General features: G+C 44.4%; 2 protein-coding genes across 5 annotated transcripts; one reads left to right on the forward strand and one right to left on the reverse strand.

Annotated features, from left to right (window-relative positions):
- Nucleotides 1-2357: 2357 nt before the first annotated feature.
- Nucleotides 2358-12668, reverse strand: FAM217B (family with sequence similarity 217 member B). Of its 4 annotated transcripts, XM_049869613.1 has the most exons (4): nt 12470-12668; nt 10294-10405; nt 10116-10201; nt 2359-7152 (listed from the first exon to the last, which is right to left on the reverse strand). In XM_049869613.1, exons 1-4 carry the CDS (start codon nt 12541-12543, stop codon nt 5997-5999), a joined length of 1428 nt encoding a protein of 475 aa, XP_049725570.1. In that variant the 5' UTR covers nt 12544-12668; the 3' UTR covers nt 2359-5996. The 4 variants fall into 4 exon arrangements, with proteins under 4 accessions (XP_049725572.1, XP_049725573.1, XP_049725570.1 ...); XM_049869615.1 differs by lacking the exon at nt 12470-12668 and having other exon boundaries at nt 2358-6754; nt 10294-10380; XM_049869616.1 differs by lacking the exon at nt 12470-12668 and having other exon boundaries at nt 2358-6754; nt 10116-10197; nt 10294-10363.
- Nucleotides 12669-12762: 94 nt separating this feature from the next.
- Nucleotides 12763-17544, forward strand: PPP1R3D (protein phosphatase 1 regulatory subunit 3D). Its single transcript, XM_049869761.1, has one exon. The coding sequence runs from the start codon at nt 13029-13031 to the stop codon at nt 13926-13928; it is 900 nt and encodes a 299-aa protein (XP_049725718.1). The 5' UTR covers nt 12763-13028; the 3' UTR covers nt 13929-17544.
- The last annotated feature ends 357 nt before the right edge of the window (nt 17545-17901 follow it).

Below are 17901 nucleotides of genomic sequence, written 5' to 3' on the forward strand. Positions count from 1 at the left end.
ACCCACTGATTCGAGGCTTCTCCATGTACACCCATGCATATCAAATTTAGTTTGCAGCCAAATGATTCTGAATTCAAAGTCCTGTTCCTTCATAGTCAAAAAAAATTTTATCTGGTTGCCATGGTGACACAATGGTTAAGTGCTTGCAGCTAACCAAAAGGTTATTGGTATGAACCCACTAGCCTCTCTGCAGGAGGAAGACCTGGCAGTGTGCTCCCATGAAGCTCTCAGCCTAGGAAACCCTATGGGAAGTTCTACTGTCACGTGGGATCGCTGTGAGTCAGAATCGACTCCACAGAACCCAACAAGATCTGTAAGTACAGAAGCATTTCATTCCAGTAATTAGAAACTTGAAGGCAAAAGAGGAAAAAAGCAAAACTGGTTTTTTCTTTCTCCTGACTTCTTTTTTTTTTAATAATTTTTATTGTGCTTTAAGTGAAAGTTTACAAATCAAGTCAGTCTGTCACATATAAGCTTATATACACCTTACTACATACTCCCATTTACTCTCCCCCTAATGAGTCAGCCCGCTCCCTCCTTCCACTCTCTCCTTTCGTGACCATTTTGCCAGTTTCTAACCCTCTTTACCCTCCCATCTCCCCTCCAGACAGGAGATGTCAACACAGTCTCAAGTGTCCACCTGATACAAGTAGCTCACTCTTCATCAGCATTTCTCTCCAACACATTGTCCAGTCCCTTCCATGTCTGATGAGCTGTCTTTGGGAATGGTTCCTGTCCTGGGCCAACAGGAGGTTTGGGGACCATGGCTGCCGGGATTCTTCTAGTCTCAGTCAGACCATTAAGTCTGGTCTTTTTATGAGAATTTGGGGTCTGCATCCCACTGTTCTCCTGCTCCCTCAGGGGTTCTCTGTTGTGCTCCCTGTCTCCTGACTTTTTGAAGGTAGGCATCTGGGACTCGGAGGAGATGAGTTTAGGGAAAGCCTGCTGAGGGACCAAAATGGCACAGTGAGTGAAAGGAGCAGTGAAGGCAGAGAGAGGATTCCCTTCCTGGGGTTTAAAACCCAGAAGAAGTATGACTGTGAGAAAAACATGATCCAGGTGGAAACGTGGCCTGAGAAACCTCAACGGCTAAGCTCTCGATTGTGGCGCAGACGATTTGGAGGTAACAAATGGCTCACTTCAGAGGCCTGTTTAGGCAACTGAGTCCCTCTAACCTGTGTCGAAAACGGCCGAAACAGTGGGTGGGGACCTTTCCAGCCCTGGAACTAGCCAAAAGCACTGTTTCTCTGATGTGCTAAGGATCTTGTTAATATGCAGATATAACTCAGTAGGTCTGGGACAGGGCTCCTAACTTGAGCATGGAGGCATAAAGGGCCATCTGAATGTGATCTAGAGTGTGCCTTGGCTTTCTAGTCTTTTGTAGTTCATTTTTACACTTTATTAAAACTCCACCAACCGATTCTGAAATGCCAGTCAACCTAAGACATTATATTCACAGGTTTTTTGTTCTGTGCATGTTTTTCTCCTCAGTGTCATTCCTCTAATTCCTTAAGTACTACCTTGCTGAGAACAGGGATTTTCAAGTAGAATCTAAGAAACAGGGGTCTCCGATTTTGTGTAAATCGATGATAAATGTTACTTTCTAGAGCATCTTTCTGTGTGTGAAGATAGTGTTTTATTGTGTTTTCAGTGGGTCAAAGAGAATCCACCACAGCCCTCAACTACATATAACAGACATTTAATTCTCTGTGGTAGGATGAAGCTACACAAAGACGTACTCTGCATCTCCAAGTCGAATCTTCCTTTTCTCTTTCTTGATTCCCGCAAAAAAAAAAAAAAAAAAGACCTCATTTGATGAGAAGGCCCCAAAGGATGAATTCAGTGCTATCTGAAAAGGTTTAGTCGCCACCTTGTGGATAGTAAACACAACACCCAAAAGCACTTGGCCACTTTCTGTACAAACTAATGGCTTATAACCCCCAGCTTGGTCTATTCTGAAACCATACCAAAAAGTATTTTTAAACCGCCACGTACTACTGCCACTTTTTGGCAGACTCAAAAGAATGTACCTCAAAGAGACTTTCAGAATGGTTGCAGCTGCTCAAAACTGACATGAGGAAGACAGGACTCGTTTCTGGATATTTAAGGAATGAGTTACTTTGATCACGTTACTTTAATTTTATGCTTATTGAATTTCCATCTGTTGTTCTAACCACTCCTCCCCAACACCATTTTGAGATTAAGAATGGGGACAGGGACACGTGCAATTTCCAGCCATGTTTTTCAGATAGGCCCAGGAATAGTTAAACTATGCTTTTGTCATTATATTGTTTATAATTAAGACAGGGGAGTTGGGACAGAATTTCATCCTGAGCACTTCACTGAATTAACCAGGAAGAAAATAAAAACAAATCCTGAAAAAGAACTCCAGAAAAAGTAAAACAAAACCATGCCAGAAAAACCCAGGCCGTATCTTCTTTTGTTGTTTCATTGATTGCAAGGAGGTAAAAACACAACTTGGCAGAGACTTGTATGTATTCTGCTTTATTATACGCAAAACCAAACATACAATGGTTATAACATCAAATAACATGCTGAATACTGTCAGGCCATTTTGAATGGAACTCTGTGCATAAATAAATAGTAAATACTGCTTCTCTGTTACTTGACATACAGTACCACTAGGAGTTTTGTATTTTTGCATAACTATTCAAGTAAATTATCACAGAAGAGGAAACAAACGCTATCTGTAGCATGGAAGCTAGAACTTCTCACGTCTTTCTGGAAACAAACCTAATAGGTCCGAGAACCACCACAAATCCTCTTCCTTTCTGCAGTCATAGGGCCAATGACATCCTCTCCCCAGACTGTCACAGGCCACCACTTCACCCACTCAGGTTAGTTATGGACCTTCAGCCTGCTTGGCCATAAGGTTCGGGAAAGAATCTAAACCTAAGCAATTGTGGTGAAAACGGATATATTTTGTGGTTCAGTTGTGTACTTTATTACAACTTTACTCATTAACTGAGCCTAAGCCTCAAGGATTTCTTTTTACATTCTCTAAACATACTTTTTTTTTTTTTTTTTTAAACCATGGGTTGTTTTTATTGGTTTAAATACAATATGTACGTAAACAACTCCCCGGAAATGAGGTACTTTTTAGAAATACAATGACTCATGTCACTAGACGGTCAGGACACTCAGTGGCTTTGATTTAGTGAACTGAATGAGTTCATGACTAAACTCACAGCTGTCTACTTGAAATACAAAAAGATTCTCTGTAGTGTTTGCTGCACTAAGATGTGGTAGGTGTGCGTATCAGAAATCATAACATTAATCATTGTGCTTATGTAAATTCTGCAATAAACCTAACTTTATTTAAAAAAAATACCTAACACTGCTCATTAGGAGCTCTAAGCCAATCACATGGTACTGGTTAAAATACAGGATCAGCCTGAGGCAACAAAGTAAACAAGCAAAGTCTCTTTTCCAGGCTTTTCAAGCTGTCTTAACATGTTGTCAGGCTATTCCCCAAATTAAGCAAACCAAAAAAAAAAAAAAAAAAAACCTGTAGCTGTAGAGTCGATTCCAGCTCATAGTGACTCTGTAAGACAGAGGAGAACTGCCCCATAGGGTTTCCACCAAATTAAGCAACCAATATCAATTAAATGAGTTAGAAACAAACATAGGAACATTCAAGACATTGCCTAGAAATTTCTCGATCACAATGGTCTTCAGCTCAAAGGCATGCAGAGCAAGGAAAAGTCCAACAAGCCACCCTCACCCATTCAAGACTGCTGAGAGTGCCCACAAGGACCCATTCCTGGGAAAGGCAGCAGTTCAGTGTAAAGCCTTCACTGTTAATTCAATACAAGGAATATGAGTGCAGTTAACATCATGCTTGGGAGATTTACCAGCCAGGAAACTACATGAAGAGCTGCACACCAGTCTAGCAGAGGAAGAGTGTGAGTGAGGCATAGATGATGGGTGAACTCAACCCTCACCAACTAAGGGGCTTAGGAGCCCCAGAAAGGAAAGGCAAGAGTCGCGGACATTTGTCTACTGAGTAAAAAAGTTACAGTGTATTTGAGGATTATGTGAGTAACGCCTACTGTATGTATACCTTTCACTCATATAAAAAGGTGTAAGGGGTCATTGTAAGAGCAGGCTCTCCCAGTAGGGTGGTGGGAGGAATTAAGGATATAAGAGAGATCTGTAAAGATCTGGAAATAGTCCTGAAAGAAAAGGTTATCCAAAAAAATCTCATACCTTGCTTCATATGATTAATTTCAGATTTTAAAAGGGATCTTAACACCTACCCTTTGCACATTATTTTAATTATAAATGCTTCTTTGTCCTGTTATGCTGGTGACTTCTAAAGGGCCTTGGGTGACGTTTACCACTATGTGAAAAGTTTGCAAAGTATTATATACTCTCAAATAAAAAATGTCAAGTGTTGTTTGCCCCAAAGATAAAAAAATAAAAATGAATAGAAATGTGTATGTAAAAAACAAATGGAATAATTGTTTAAAGGGATAAAATTAACTACAGTCATTAAAATATACCATATATCAAGAAATAGCTGACCAAAGTTTTTAAAGCTATTCGCAAATAGCAACAGAAAGCTCACAGCACAACTGGAGAAGCAAGCAGATGTTATTAACTGCAATTAAATAAGCATTTAGGAGAGCCAGGAAACTAGAGGGCCAGGTGAGGGTGTTAAAAGTATGTTCATTAACTTGATTCAAAGTCCCCCCTCCAACCTGAAATGTCCCTTGAAGTCCTCGCACCAGCCCCCCAAAACAAGACGGTCATTAAATCCTGTTCTTGCAAACTACGCAGATCGTTATTTTTAACTAAAGACATCAGGACCCAGGCCCCAAATATGTAACTTAATAACTGTCCCATCCAAAGCGGTTCCATGTGCGTTTATCCTATTAGAGGCTCTTCATTTACAAATTCTGAAAAGTGACTTTTCTGTGGCTCTTCTTGAGGGAACCGCACATCCCAGAAATTCTCCTGTGTCAAATATTTCACTCTTACCCCCACCAAACAGCAATGATCACACCTGAACCCACCGACTTTTCAACTGGAAAACACCTGTGAATTATTTTAACGTCAGTTTAGAGAACTCAAAAATGGACTTCGCCAACCACCTCTAAATGTAAAACCTCTCAAAAACAAGAACATCCACTATGGGGAAAGATATTAAAGCACTAGACTCCACTGTCTCTAAAGAGAAAGCAGTTTAGTGACAAATGACTTCACTGCCATATAAAAGCTCCCCTATCGGCTCCCTAACTTAAGCGCGAAGCTTCTCTCAGGGGTGAAATGAACAGAAATTGTGCTTCAATAGTTTATGTAAAAGCCAGGGCAGCGCGGAAGAAGATGGCCAAGGACCCCTCCTATCTCAAATGTTTAGGATTCTACCCCAGTGAAAATCGCACGTACTGTTTAATCTACTCACAAAAAAAAACTCACGTGGGAGCGAAAATTGGGAGAGAAAACATCACTACCTCCTTTTGGCAGAGAAAGGCAGGCTGCTACTTGAGAAGCTCAGTTGACTCTGCCTGGAGAGCTGTCTTTCTGCTCACTTAGATGACACCTACTTCGGTTAATTTTTATCAAAAGGGCTCTCATTTGCTTAGGACTGTTACTACAAACAGTCTTACTGAAAGGCACTGATCTTTGAAAACCACCCTGTTGGGGTTAAAAAGGTTTTTTTTTAAAAAAAAAAAAAAAACATTGCCATCAGTTGATTCTGACTCATATCAACCCTACAGGACAGAGTAGAACTCCCCCATTGGGTTTCCAAGGAGGGGCTGGTGGATTTGAACCACTGACCTTCTGGTTAGCAGCCAAGTGCTTAACCACTAAGCCACCAGGGCTGTTAGAGATAGTGGGTGGAATAAAGAACTAATCAACTACATCAACGCCAGTTATCATAAAATTTCTTAAAATTCACAGTATTGTAACTTTGGAAGTGCTCTAATATTTAAATATCCGTGGGTTTTTGCAATTCATCGTTTCAGATGTTATTTGAATTTGTACGTGCTTTGCTTTACTCCGTTGGTTTTGAGTTTTTTCTCACTGGATGTATTGGCATGACTGCCGTTATTGGCATTTCCCTTTTTCTTGAGATGCGCGTGTGCTTGTGTTCTGGGGTTCTTACAGGGGTCCGCTGAGTCAAGAATCATGGCTGAGGGTTTGGGGATTCGGAGGTTTCCGTTGGTGTGAATCTTGGAACTGCTGTCACTGCAGGTCAAATCCAGACGTTGCAGCTTGGTGCTCTTACTTGCCTTCTTTTTCTTCTCTTCTGTCCTCATTTCAAGGGCCTGCTTCTTTGAACAGGACTTGCTGCTACCCAGCACGTTCGTAGGTCGTGGGGAAGCCTGAAATGCAATATATGATGGATGGGTGTCTTCCTGGCGCAAATCCTTCTTTCGTGAGGGGCCTGGCTTTGAAGCCCCTTCCTGGTGAGGTAGTGGCTTGGGTAGGGCAGCAGCAATGAGTTTACTTCTCCCAGGGCTTTTCAGGGTCCAGAAGGTTCCGGGGGCAGTTGGCAGCCTTGCTCTGGCCCCCTTGGCTTTCTCAGTCTGCACAGTCTGGATCTGCAGCCACTCGAGCTGAAGAAGCCGATCGATGTACTTCCCCAGAAGTCCCCCCACTCGCGGCACGGCAGCCGTCTTGCCCTCCGAGTTCTGAAGTACGGCCATATCCTGTAGGTCCCAGGAGTTGAAAGGCGGTGGGAGAAAATCAGGGTAACAGTATTCAGGCTTTGAGTGGCCTTGATCTGGGGAAAGATGGAAATAGGCTGGATTGATTTCTTCAGCTCTGAGCTGAAGGTCCGGAGGCGAGAAAGGAGAAGGGGGGACAGGAATTCTCTCCGAGTCAGAGAGATCGCTCCCACTGTCCTCATCAGCATCCTCTGTAATAATTTTCATGGACTTGAAGTCCAGAAACAATTTGTTCCCTGAGGCCCCCTGACATCTGGGACTGAGCAGACTCCTTCCAGGCTTTCCTTCCAGGTAAATGCTTTCTGTGGGTTCATTTTCAGCCTGCTGGGAGGTAGCTACAAGGCTGCTTTTCTGCTGGGAAGAAATGCCGGGGACTTGGGGTTTATTCTGCCTTTTCCCTGAAGAGTTCTTTAAACCTTGTACTTTACTCCAAAATGGATCAGCACTCATATTGCTGTGAAAGATAACACCATAATTAGGAAGTGCGTATGACAAAAATTGGCCCGGCTATGATTAAGAAAAACAAACAGAAGAAGGAATTCCCGCAGTTGTATTGTCAGGTATTGTTGCCGTTGTTGTTAGGCGCCATCAAGCCAATTTCCACCCGTAACAACTCCATGGACAAAGGAGAACTGCCCCATAGGGTTTTCTAGGCTATAATCTTTACCACAGCAGATCATCAGGTACTTCTCCCCAGAGCCGCTAGGTGGGTTAGAACCACCAACCTTTAGGTCAGCAGCCAACTGCTTAACCATTGCACCACCAGGGCTCCTTTGTTAGGTATTACTAAACCTGTTACCGTGGATTCCAACTTATGCATTAAAAAATTGAAGGCCCTTTGATGATTACGAGGAAGGGGAGGGGGAGAGGGAGGGAAGGGAAATCAGTAACCAGATAGTACACAAGTGTTAATTCTGGTGAAGGGAAAGACAATGCACAACATAGGGGAAGTCAACACAACTTGACCAAGGCAAAGTCATAGAAGCTTCCTAGATACATCAAAAAACCGTGAGGGACGGAGTTACTGGTGCTAACGGCTGGAGACCGTGATCTCAGGAGACATCTAGATCAACTGGCATAGCATAGTTCATAAAGAAAATGTTCTACAAACTACTTTGGTGAGTATTGTATGGGGTCTTAAAAGCTTGCAAGCAGTCATCTAAAATATATCCATCGATCCTGTTACACTCAGAGCAAAGGAGAATGAAGAAAACCAAAGACACAAGGAAAATATTAGTCCAAATGACTAATGAACCACAGCCTCAACCAGCCTGAGCCCAGAAGAACTAGATGGTGCCCAGCTACCACCACCAAACACTCTGACAAGGGTTACAACAGACAGTCCCCGACCCGGCAGGAGAAAAAAGTAGAACAAAATTCAAATTCACAAAAAAAGACCAGACTTACTGGTCTGACAGAAACTGGAGGAACCCTGGAGACTATGGCCCCCAGGCACCCTGCTAACTCAGAACTGAAGCCACTCCCAAAGTCCACCTTACAGCCAAAGATTAGAAAGGCCTATAAAATAATAACACATGTGAGGAACATGCTTCTTAGTTCAAACAAGCATACAAAACCAAATGGGCAACACCTGCCCAAAAGAAAGATGAGAAGGCAGGAGGGATGGGAAAATGCATGAGTGAACATAGGGAACCCAGGGTGGAAAGGGAAAGGGGGAGAGTGCTGACACATTAAGGGAATTATAACCAATGTCACAAAACAATTTGTGCATAAATTTTTGAATGAGACTAAAAAATTAAAAAAAAAAAATCGAAAGCTTCCAAATGCCTCTGTAGAAAAAATACTTTTACAGAACAATGTTTACATGTAATTCTAACAAATGTTATATAGTACATGTGCTCAAAGTGAATGCAGGGATTCTATTTTACGTCAAGTATTAACACTTCAGAAAATCATTGACATCTCTCAAAGTGTTTATGTTATAATTTGGGGGCAATTATCTGTGCTTTAAAAAACACCAGTTTGGAAAAAATTTGTCACAAAACTCTCATTCTGTTTTGTTAATGAACTTGTGTGCTGTAGAGCTGATTCCAACTTATAAAGACCCTATAGGACAGCGCAGAACTGCCCCGTAGGGTTTCCAAGGAGCGGCTGGTGGATTTGAACTGCTGACCTTTTGGTTAGCAGCTGAGCTCTTAACCACTGCACCACCAGGGCAGTGTTTAATAACATTAACAAGGAAAAGCCCCAGATTTCTGTTACATGCCTGTTTTAAATTACACGTAAATAAGATGTAAAATGCAAGTTTTACAGATGTTGACCACTAATTGGTAATGATTCTGAGCTACTAAAAAGGGTGGCATACCCAACCTACACCTTAACCCAAAAGCATACTGAAACACTTTCAGATTGGGGGCACACTCAGGAAAATGGTGTTTAAAAGGGTGGAAATAAAATCATATGGTCTTTATAAAACAATATGAATGAAAAAATAGGGTTAATGTTACCTTGTGAATGGCAGGAAGATGGAATTAGCGAACACTGTGTGCATTACGCACATGCGCACACACACATTACAGGAGCCCTGATGTTGCAGTGGTTAAGAGCTCAGCTGCTAACCAAAAAGGCTGGTGGTTCACATTCACCGGGGGCTCCTTGGAAACCCTGTGGGGAAGTTCTACCCTGCCCTATAGAGTCAATATGAGTCGGAATTGACAGCAACGGGTTTTTTCTGTGTGTGTGTGTGTGTGTTAATACATGATTCATTAATCCCATCTACCTGCCATTCACAAGGTAACATTACTATGATTTTTTCATTCATATTGTGTTATAACAAGGGGCTCCGGTGACTCAGGGGTTGAACGCTTGGCTGCTAACTGAAAGGTTGGCAGTTCAAACTCCCCAGTTGCTCCCTGTGTGGCAGTCTGCTTCCGTAAAGATTATGGCCTTGGAAGCCCTGTGGGGCAGCTCTACCCTATTCTATAGGGTCACTATGAGTTGGTATCAACTCAGTGGCAATGGGTTTGGTTTGGTGTGCATTACTAGTATAACAACTAATTGTTTCTGGAATAATTTTCTGTTCACATCACAGCTGTTACACTGTTAAAACTTTTGTTGATGACTAGCAGTCAGCATGCATCCATAAAGGTTAATTACTATCAGCATCCTTTTTATATAAAAGGAAATAACATAGAAAGGAAACTTAACCCAAGCTGCAGATTCCATTAACGTGGTCAGAAATAGGACTTCTAGAATCTTTACCAACTAGCAATATTTAAAACCATTTTGCCTGCTCATGTTTGCTAGTCACATAAATTTATATATTTTTACTACAGACATATTTTTTCCCAATCACACACAAATGCAATCTGGAGAACTGACACAAATGCAATCTGGAGCACTGAGGTAACATCTTTTCCAAAATAAAGCAATTATATGAAAAAAAAAACTATTTACCTGCTTTTCTCATGAGGTTCAGTCACCCCATGCCCCTTCTTGAAAAACATACATGGCTGATCATCATCTAGGGTTTGACGGACTGTCTGAAAAACAGACATGCAGTAATAAATATTGTGATAGACACACATCCCAAAAAGCAAATCTAGACATGTTTCTCCTTCAAAGTTTACATCACCTTTTCTGTAGTGCTCAGAATATTCTTGCTTAATTTGCTGGAAGATGACGACAGCTGGGGAAGTGATTTCTTTATTCCTCTTATATTTGGAAAGGGCTCCTCGCTCCCGGAACTAGAAGCAACAAAGCACGGTCAAGTTTGTATTTATTGCAAATGGTCCTAACATCAGTAATGAGTTGGTTTTTCACTTGTTTGATTTTAATATTTGCAGAGTAAGGAAATATTGGTGGGGGAGTTATTGCCTTATGTTTACAGTGCAGTCTTTTTTCCTTGTTTGTTATTCATGGTGGATATTAGATACACGCTCACACTGCTATGAATGCTGCAAATGGGTCATGTCTGTCTATATGTGTGCGTGTGTGTATTTGTTCTTGTTGAGTCCATTCCCACTCATGGCAACCCTAAGTGTGCAGAGTAGAACTGCTCCACACAGCTTTCAAGGATGTGATCTTTTGGAAGCAGACTGCTAGGCCTTACTTCCAAAGAACTCCTGGGTGGGCTTGAACTGCCAACCTTTCAATTAGCAGTCCAGCACCACTTACGCTGCCCAGATCTCTCTCTGGGGAGAGAGCGAGCCCCGGTGGTGCAGTGGTTAAGAGCTTGGTTGCTAATCAAAAGGAAGGCAGTTCAAATCCACCAGCCTCTCCTTAGAAACCCTATGGGTCAGTTCTACTCTGTCCTATAGAGTCACTATGAGTCAGAATCGACTCGATGGCAACAGGTTTGAATTTTTTTTCCCTTTTTTTAGGTGTGTATATACGTACACACATATATGTATATATATATACATATATATGTGTGTGTGTATATATACACATATATATACACATAACCTCCTTGGAATAAGAGTTGAGGAAATCGGTGAGGTAATCAGGGTCAGCTCTTGCTCCAGGCCCCATGCCCAATCCTTGGCTCACTCACAGGTCATTCCCCACTGTACACCAGGGACTGCGTGAACCTCTCTGCTCTCGTGGAGCTCAAGCTCTAGTGCGGAGTCTTCCTTCCCACCCTCCTGCTTCTACTAAAAGACTATCTACACACTAACAAAAAAAAAAAAATTGCTGTCAAGTCAATTCTGACTCACAGCGACCCTGTAGTACAGGGTAGAACCGCCCCCTAGGGTTTTTGGCTGTAAATATTTATAGAAGTGGGTTCCAAGTGCTGACCTTTCGGTTAGCAGCCAGGGCTTTAACCACTGCACCAACAGGGCTCCCTACACATCACACAGAAGGCTGTTATTTTTGAGTGGTCTGTTAAAACTGCCCTGAGCGAGAGTGAAGCTCTCTCTCCTGTAACACCCCCTACCTCGGTAACATAAAAAGCAGGTGGGGCTATAGAAGTTTGTATTTTCTTCCTGAAACGTTCCTGTAGTTCTCCCCAATAACATGTAAGCCTTTTTAGTCAGATTATATGTCACACTAAGAAAAATTACACACCGTCTCTCACAACTCATAAAGGATGCTATCATCAACCTGCTGTACTAATTTTAGAAATTTGAAGCGTTTCTTCACCAATCATCTGCTGGTCTGTCTTTTTGCTCTGTCTCTCTGGCAGTAAAAAGGACCCTTCTTGAATGCCTGGCCCACAAGGCTCTCGAGAAAAGTGCATTTGCATCTTTTCCAGGTCATTTCACCTGCCAAGTTTTAAACCAAAGACTGCTGCGTTTTGTGCGCACAAGGTGGGGGGAGGGGGGAGGAGGGGCGAGGGACGAATGTGTACAGGGTCCTAAGGGTGCAGAAAGCAAGCTCCCAGTCTCCCTGGTGGTTCAGACTACGTGAAACAAAGCCACAAGTTCGAGATGCTGGCCACAAAAATGCTTCCAAACCCCCGAGCCTGATTCAGGGCAGCTGCACTGTTTATTATCGGCGTAAATCTTGCTTCCGCATCTAGCGCGCTGGCACTACGCTGAGACCAACAGAACCAGCACCTCCCCCTCCCCGATCTCGAGGGAATCTGCAGACCATCGCGGCGGCAAAGCATTGTGGGTGCCGTGTGGACAAGACGCCTCTTTACGCAGCGAGGCTCCTCAGGTCCCGCTGAGGGTCCCGGCTGCAGCCAGTATGTCCAAGGAGCTGGCTAACCTAGTTGCTTAAAATTCCCCCGAAGGCCAGCTGCTGCAAAGGCCGCTTTCTGTCCCCTCCCCCCGAAGCCCAGAATCCAAGGTGCCGCAGCATGCCTCTGTCCTTGGCCTTCACGTGGGCAGCCGCGATCCAGGATCGGTGGGCGCCAAGTCCCGGCAGACGCAGACATACATTGATCAGACCTGCCTCGCCCGCGCGGAGGACACGTGACAAACCGCCCGCCTTCGTGCTGCGGCAGCGGCGGGAGCCGGCCTGAGCCGGGCGAGCAGGACTCCCGGGCTGCGCTGGGGCCGCGAGTCCTGCGCCGCGTGCGTCACGAGGGGCGGGGCGCGCCGGGAGGTGGTGCTGGCCAAGTGCAGCCTCCTGAGTAGCACGGCGGGTGGAGGGCGGGGCGCTCGGAGCTCAGCTTCCCGCAGGAGGCTCGGGAGGCGGAGGCGCCGCGCCCCGGGCGCCCGCTGAGAGCTGTCACCGCGAGAGCGCCCGTCTCGTTAGAAACTGACTTCTGTTTAGCTGTAAGAAGTGGACGACCCGGGCGAGGTGACGGGCGAGGGGTGGGCGCGCGGGCTGCGGGGCCCGAGGACACTCCAAGTCTTCTGCGCGCTTCCCGAGCTGCGGAGGGAGCGGGCAGGGCATCGCCCGCCCGCGGGTAGGGCCATGTCGGGAGGTCCCGGATCGGCACTGGCGGCCCCCGGTCCGGGCGCCCTGAAGCCAGCACCGCGGAGTTTCAGCTGCCTCTCGGACCTGGAAGGCGGCGTGAGCTCGGGGCCGCGGCCATGCAGGCCTCCAGGTGGCCTCGACTGCGCAACGCCACCGCCGCCCGCGTCGTCGGGCTGTGACCCTCGCCTGCGGCCCATCATGGTGCGGCGCGCGCGCTCCTTGCCCAGCTCGCCTGAGCGCCGCCTGCAGAACGCGGGCGCTACGGGGGCTACATGCAGGCCAGGCTGCAGCCGGCAGCACCGCGTGCGCTTCGCCGACGCGCTGGGCTTGGAGCTGGCGCAGGTCAAGGTATTCAACGCAGGCGACGACCCGGCAGTGCCGCTGCACGTGCTGTCGCGGCTCGCCATCAACGCGGACCTGTGCTGCAGCAGCCAGGACCTGGAATTCACGCTGCAGTGCCTGGTGCCCGACTTCCCGCCGCCTGTCGAGGCCGCCGACTTCGGCGAGCGCCTGCAACGGCAGCTCGTGTGCCTGGAGCGCGTCACCTGCTCTGACCTGGGCATCTGCGGCACAGTGCGCGTGCGTAACGTGGCCTTCGAGAAGCAGGTGGCTGTGCGCTACACATTCTCGGGCTGGAGCAGTGCGCACGAGGCGACAGCGCGCTGGCGCGGGCCAGCAAACGTGGCGGGCACCGAGGACGTCTTCGCCTTCGGCTTGCCAGTGCCACCTTTTTTGCTGGAGCTCGGCTCACGCGTGCACTTTGCGCTGCGATATCGCGTGGCAGGCGCCGAACACTGGGACAACAACGACGGCCGCGACTACAGCCTTACTTGCCGCAGCCACGCGCTGCACATGCCACGCGGCGAGTGTGAAGAGAGCTGGATCCACTTCATCTGAGCCGCACCAGCAATCATCTGCCTGCTGGCTCTCACACCTCGGTGGCTGCTCTTCCCCACACCATCGCCTTGCACCCCAAGTCGTCTGAGCGCGCTTCCTTGCTGCGAGGTCCCCTGGCAGTGGCCCGTCCTGTCTCTACTTGAATCGTCTGTCACTTGGCCTAAAACGTTGCCTCCAGTCTCTAGAAGGCCAACTTGTTTTCTGTGCTGTGGGAGGGTGGCTGGGTGGAAGGGTGCGTGGAAGTGACGGCCCCTCGGGGGAGAGCCCAGGCAGGGGCTCTTTGGGAAGGCCCGCCCCTCCTGCAGGAAGGCCTGTGGCTCTTGCTTGCGTCTTGAATGTGTCTCTGTAAACTTCGCTGTTATTTATTGTCATCGTGATGCTGAGGCCTTGCGCCATTCGTGGATGCCTTCTCAGGAACATTCGGGATTTAATGAGCTTAAAAAAAAAAAAAAGTAGTGTGTGTGCAGTGCCCATTGTAAACAGAGTATTGAGTGTGACACACATCATGGTCCCTCCAGGCAATCCTGCCCCAGGACGAGGAAAATCTGAGACCGCTTTGGCTTGCCAACGTCTCTAGCCTTCTAACAGTGGGTAACTATTAATAGGCAAGAAATGTATGCCTCATCAGTCGCCACACAACCTTCCTGGGAGTTCAGGCTGCCCTGGGTGGCTGGACGTCTCCTATATCTACAGCTGAGGAGGAGGAAGCAAGCTTAAAACTTTCTAACCAAATAGCAGGCTTTTTGCAGTCACAATTCACCGCATGTATCTCTGTCCTACGTGTTTGGTCGTTATTTGCACATTATCAGGTCATTCCGTTTAGGTTGGAAACAACCTGAACATTTTAAGAACGCTTGCCTTATTTCAATTTTCAGGTGATGCTATAGAATTTCAGGTGACGGTGCCCTTTGCAATTACCGTTTTGGTGATTAAGATGACTCCTTTTGGGTCTTCTTAAGCATCCAGATTTCCAGCAACCATCTTTCAGAAGTCAAGTTACCACTTGGAGCTAGAAGGTGTTTACAGCAATAGCCAGGACACTGGAGGAAAAATAATCAAGTATTCGTTTCTTAATTGTTTTAAGTGGCATTTATATAGGCTTGGTTTTATCAGCTACCTGCCAATTTTATTCTTTGTGCCTCCAGATGGGAGTTTTGTTTGTTTAACTTCTTCTGGACTTATTTCCCAGATTTAGAACGATAAATGAATTTTTTGACCTCCAACCAACAAGTCAAGGCCACTGTTCCTTGCAAAGTGCCGCCGTTATTTAAAACTCCCAGGAAGGGTGATGATTTCTTTTGGTGCTGAGCAGTCTCTGACAGCAGGTGCTAGCACTGAGTTGTAAAAAAAAAAACAGCCAAAACGGACAGTATCTCAGAGTTTCAAACCGGTTTGTTCCAGTTTGAACCCCTGCTGAGACTGTTTTTCCATCCCAGATATACTGAATCCGAATCTAGAGTTTAACAAGATCCTCAGGTGATTCTTATGTAAGATCTTGTTACATTTTTAACAAGATTGGTTTGAAGCTGCGAGTATTTCTAGCTTGTAAGGTTTGACACAGTTAATACCAATGTGGCCAATATTTGGATAGCTGTCACCAGTGAACTGCCCTGAAATTTTTTAATGCTAGCTGACATTTGTCAAGTCAATTTTAAAGGATATGTTTTGCCTTTTGACCAACTTGTTTTTGATAATTGCATCTTCTGTGTTTTTAAAATTGCTAGGAATAGGGATGGCTTTGGTGTCTCCTGACCCAAGAACACTGCATTTTGATTTAATATATTGCGAATGAATTGAACAATCTCTGGCTACTAGCACACTGCTCTAAGTTGACATGGAAGAGAGAGATGCCTGGTTGCTTTACCTTCTGTTTAACAAACCATCTAGATCAGCAAGCCTGAGTGGGCCATAGTTTCTATGCCCTGTGCTCACAGGGCAAGAAAATTGTCCAGAGCATTTGGGTGTTAAGAGTTAGAGCTGCTGTATGTATTGTTGTTTAAAGGCCTGTGGAGAATCTTGTAATCTATGTGCAATCGCTTGCTGAAAAGTTCCTGGTCATGGAACATAAATGCTGTATCTTTCAGAGTCAAAGAGCCTCAAGGTGCCTTTTAAAAATTAACTTTTTGAAATGTAAAGCTTAAATATACCTGCCTAGTTGATAAAGAAGCTGTGGAACAGCTTAAGAACTTTCAGACCCTAAAATACAATTATGTTGCTTCCACATTAAAATTTTGTAGCCAATTGTGCAATGCTGGGCTGTCTCCCCAAAATATATTAATGTTTGTCATTTAAAATGATTTTTACCCAACGTAAGTATTAAAGTTTATGTGCAAAAATGGTCGTGTGCTTTTCTTGTGCTGGGGTGTTTTTCTTGTGACCTAATTACAGAAAACAAAGCTGTAGAAATGTCTTGCATCTTATCCTTTCTAAAACACTGTCAATTTTAGGGCCTTGCTAAAAGAGAAGTAATTGTACGATTGTACCTCAGTTTCAGTAGTACAACTGTGTATTCGTTTGAGAAACTAAAATCTAATCTTATAGGCTAAGTCAGCATTAACCTAAAGAAAACTCTAGAGGAATGAAAAGGATGAGATTATTTTATTTCTCTAACAGTGCCTCTGAAAGCCTGTGTATTGAATAATTAGCGTGTGTCTGCCTTTCCCCTGTATCGTGACCATTTATCGTGTTCTCTCTTGTTTGATTGGCCACCGTGCTTTATGTATTTGATTTCATTTAATTTGAATTTATTTTAATTCATAAAATTATGCTACTTGGTTGCTAATAGCTCCATTTTCTTAACTGAAAAGAGTGAAGCTCAGAGAGGTTAAGTCATTTGCCTCAAGTCCCACAGCTGGTAAGTAGCAAAGTCAGCATTCAAACCTATACCAGACTCCAAAGTCTATGCTTTCTCTGCCGTGTGATGGCACATATAAAAACCTAAAAAAGCCAAACCTGTTGCCATCGAGTCAACTGCGACTCACAGCAAGCCTACAGGACAGGGTAGTACTGCCCCATAGGGTCTCCTAGGAGCGGCTGGTAGATTGGAACTGTGGATTTTCTGGTTAGCAAGACAAACTCTACCATTGCACTACCAGGGCTATGTAAGTGGTGCATATAGGATGTTCCCAATTAGTGCTTGTTAAATTTAATTGAAAGCCAGATTTTGATTATGACTGACAAAGTTCTCGACCATAAGCCATAATCTAAACCTTTTAAAAACAGTTCCCAGGAGATTCAATTAGTGATTTTTTTTCTTCCGAGTGTTAGTTTGCTTATGTTTACTAGATAATCCCTTTGTTTCTGAAAATACGAAACAACAAAAAGGGGTAAAACATTTTTCTGCTGGGAAGTGGTGAGGTAAGAAAGTAAAATTTTTAATTTTTGAAGTGTTTTAGTAAGCTGTGCATTCAGAACTGCTTTGTCAGGAAGATTGTGAAATCTATAGGAGAAAAAGATGTGGAAAGAATTGGTCATTACATAAAGTTGTCAGGTCATGAGATTAAAGCACTGTACAATCATATATTTTGTATTATACATTAAAGCATTTAAATGTGTGAAGAATTTTAAAATACTGAAAATTTGATCATATAAAATTCCCCCAAATCCCTGCCTATGTACTTTATATTGCATGTCTAATTTGTCAGCCTTCATTAAAAAAAATAAGATACAAAAACTCAGTTCAATGAGTGAGCTACACAGTTGTCGAGTTTCATAATTTAAGTCCCAGAGAGCCCTAGCCAAACAATATTAAATATCCTTTTGAAAATTTCTATTATTCCATGTGATTTGATCTGTTTGATCATCAGCTGTGTTTTTATTCTATTCCCTCGTATTTATTTTTCCAAGTGCTTTGCACTACATTTAAATCCAATATTTTAAAGCAGTTGGTGACTTTTCGATAGGAAATTAAGGTGTTACTAAAATGTAATTTTAAAAGTTGAGTTGGCAACATCTATAACACGTTTAATTGTAC

This window comes from Elephas maximus, chromosome 25 (assembly GCF_024166365.1).
Source record: "Elephas maximus indicus isolate mEleMax1 chromosome 25, mEleMax1 primary haplotype, whole genome shotgun sequence".
NCBI classification, from domain to species: domain Eukaryota; kingdom Metazoa; phylum Chordata; class Mammalia; order Proboscidea; family Elephantidae; genus Elephas; species Elephas maximus.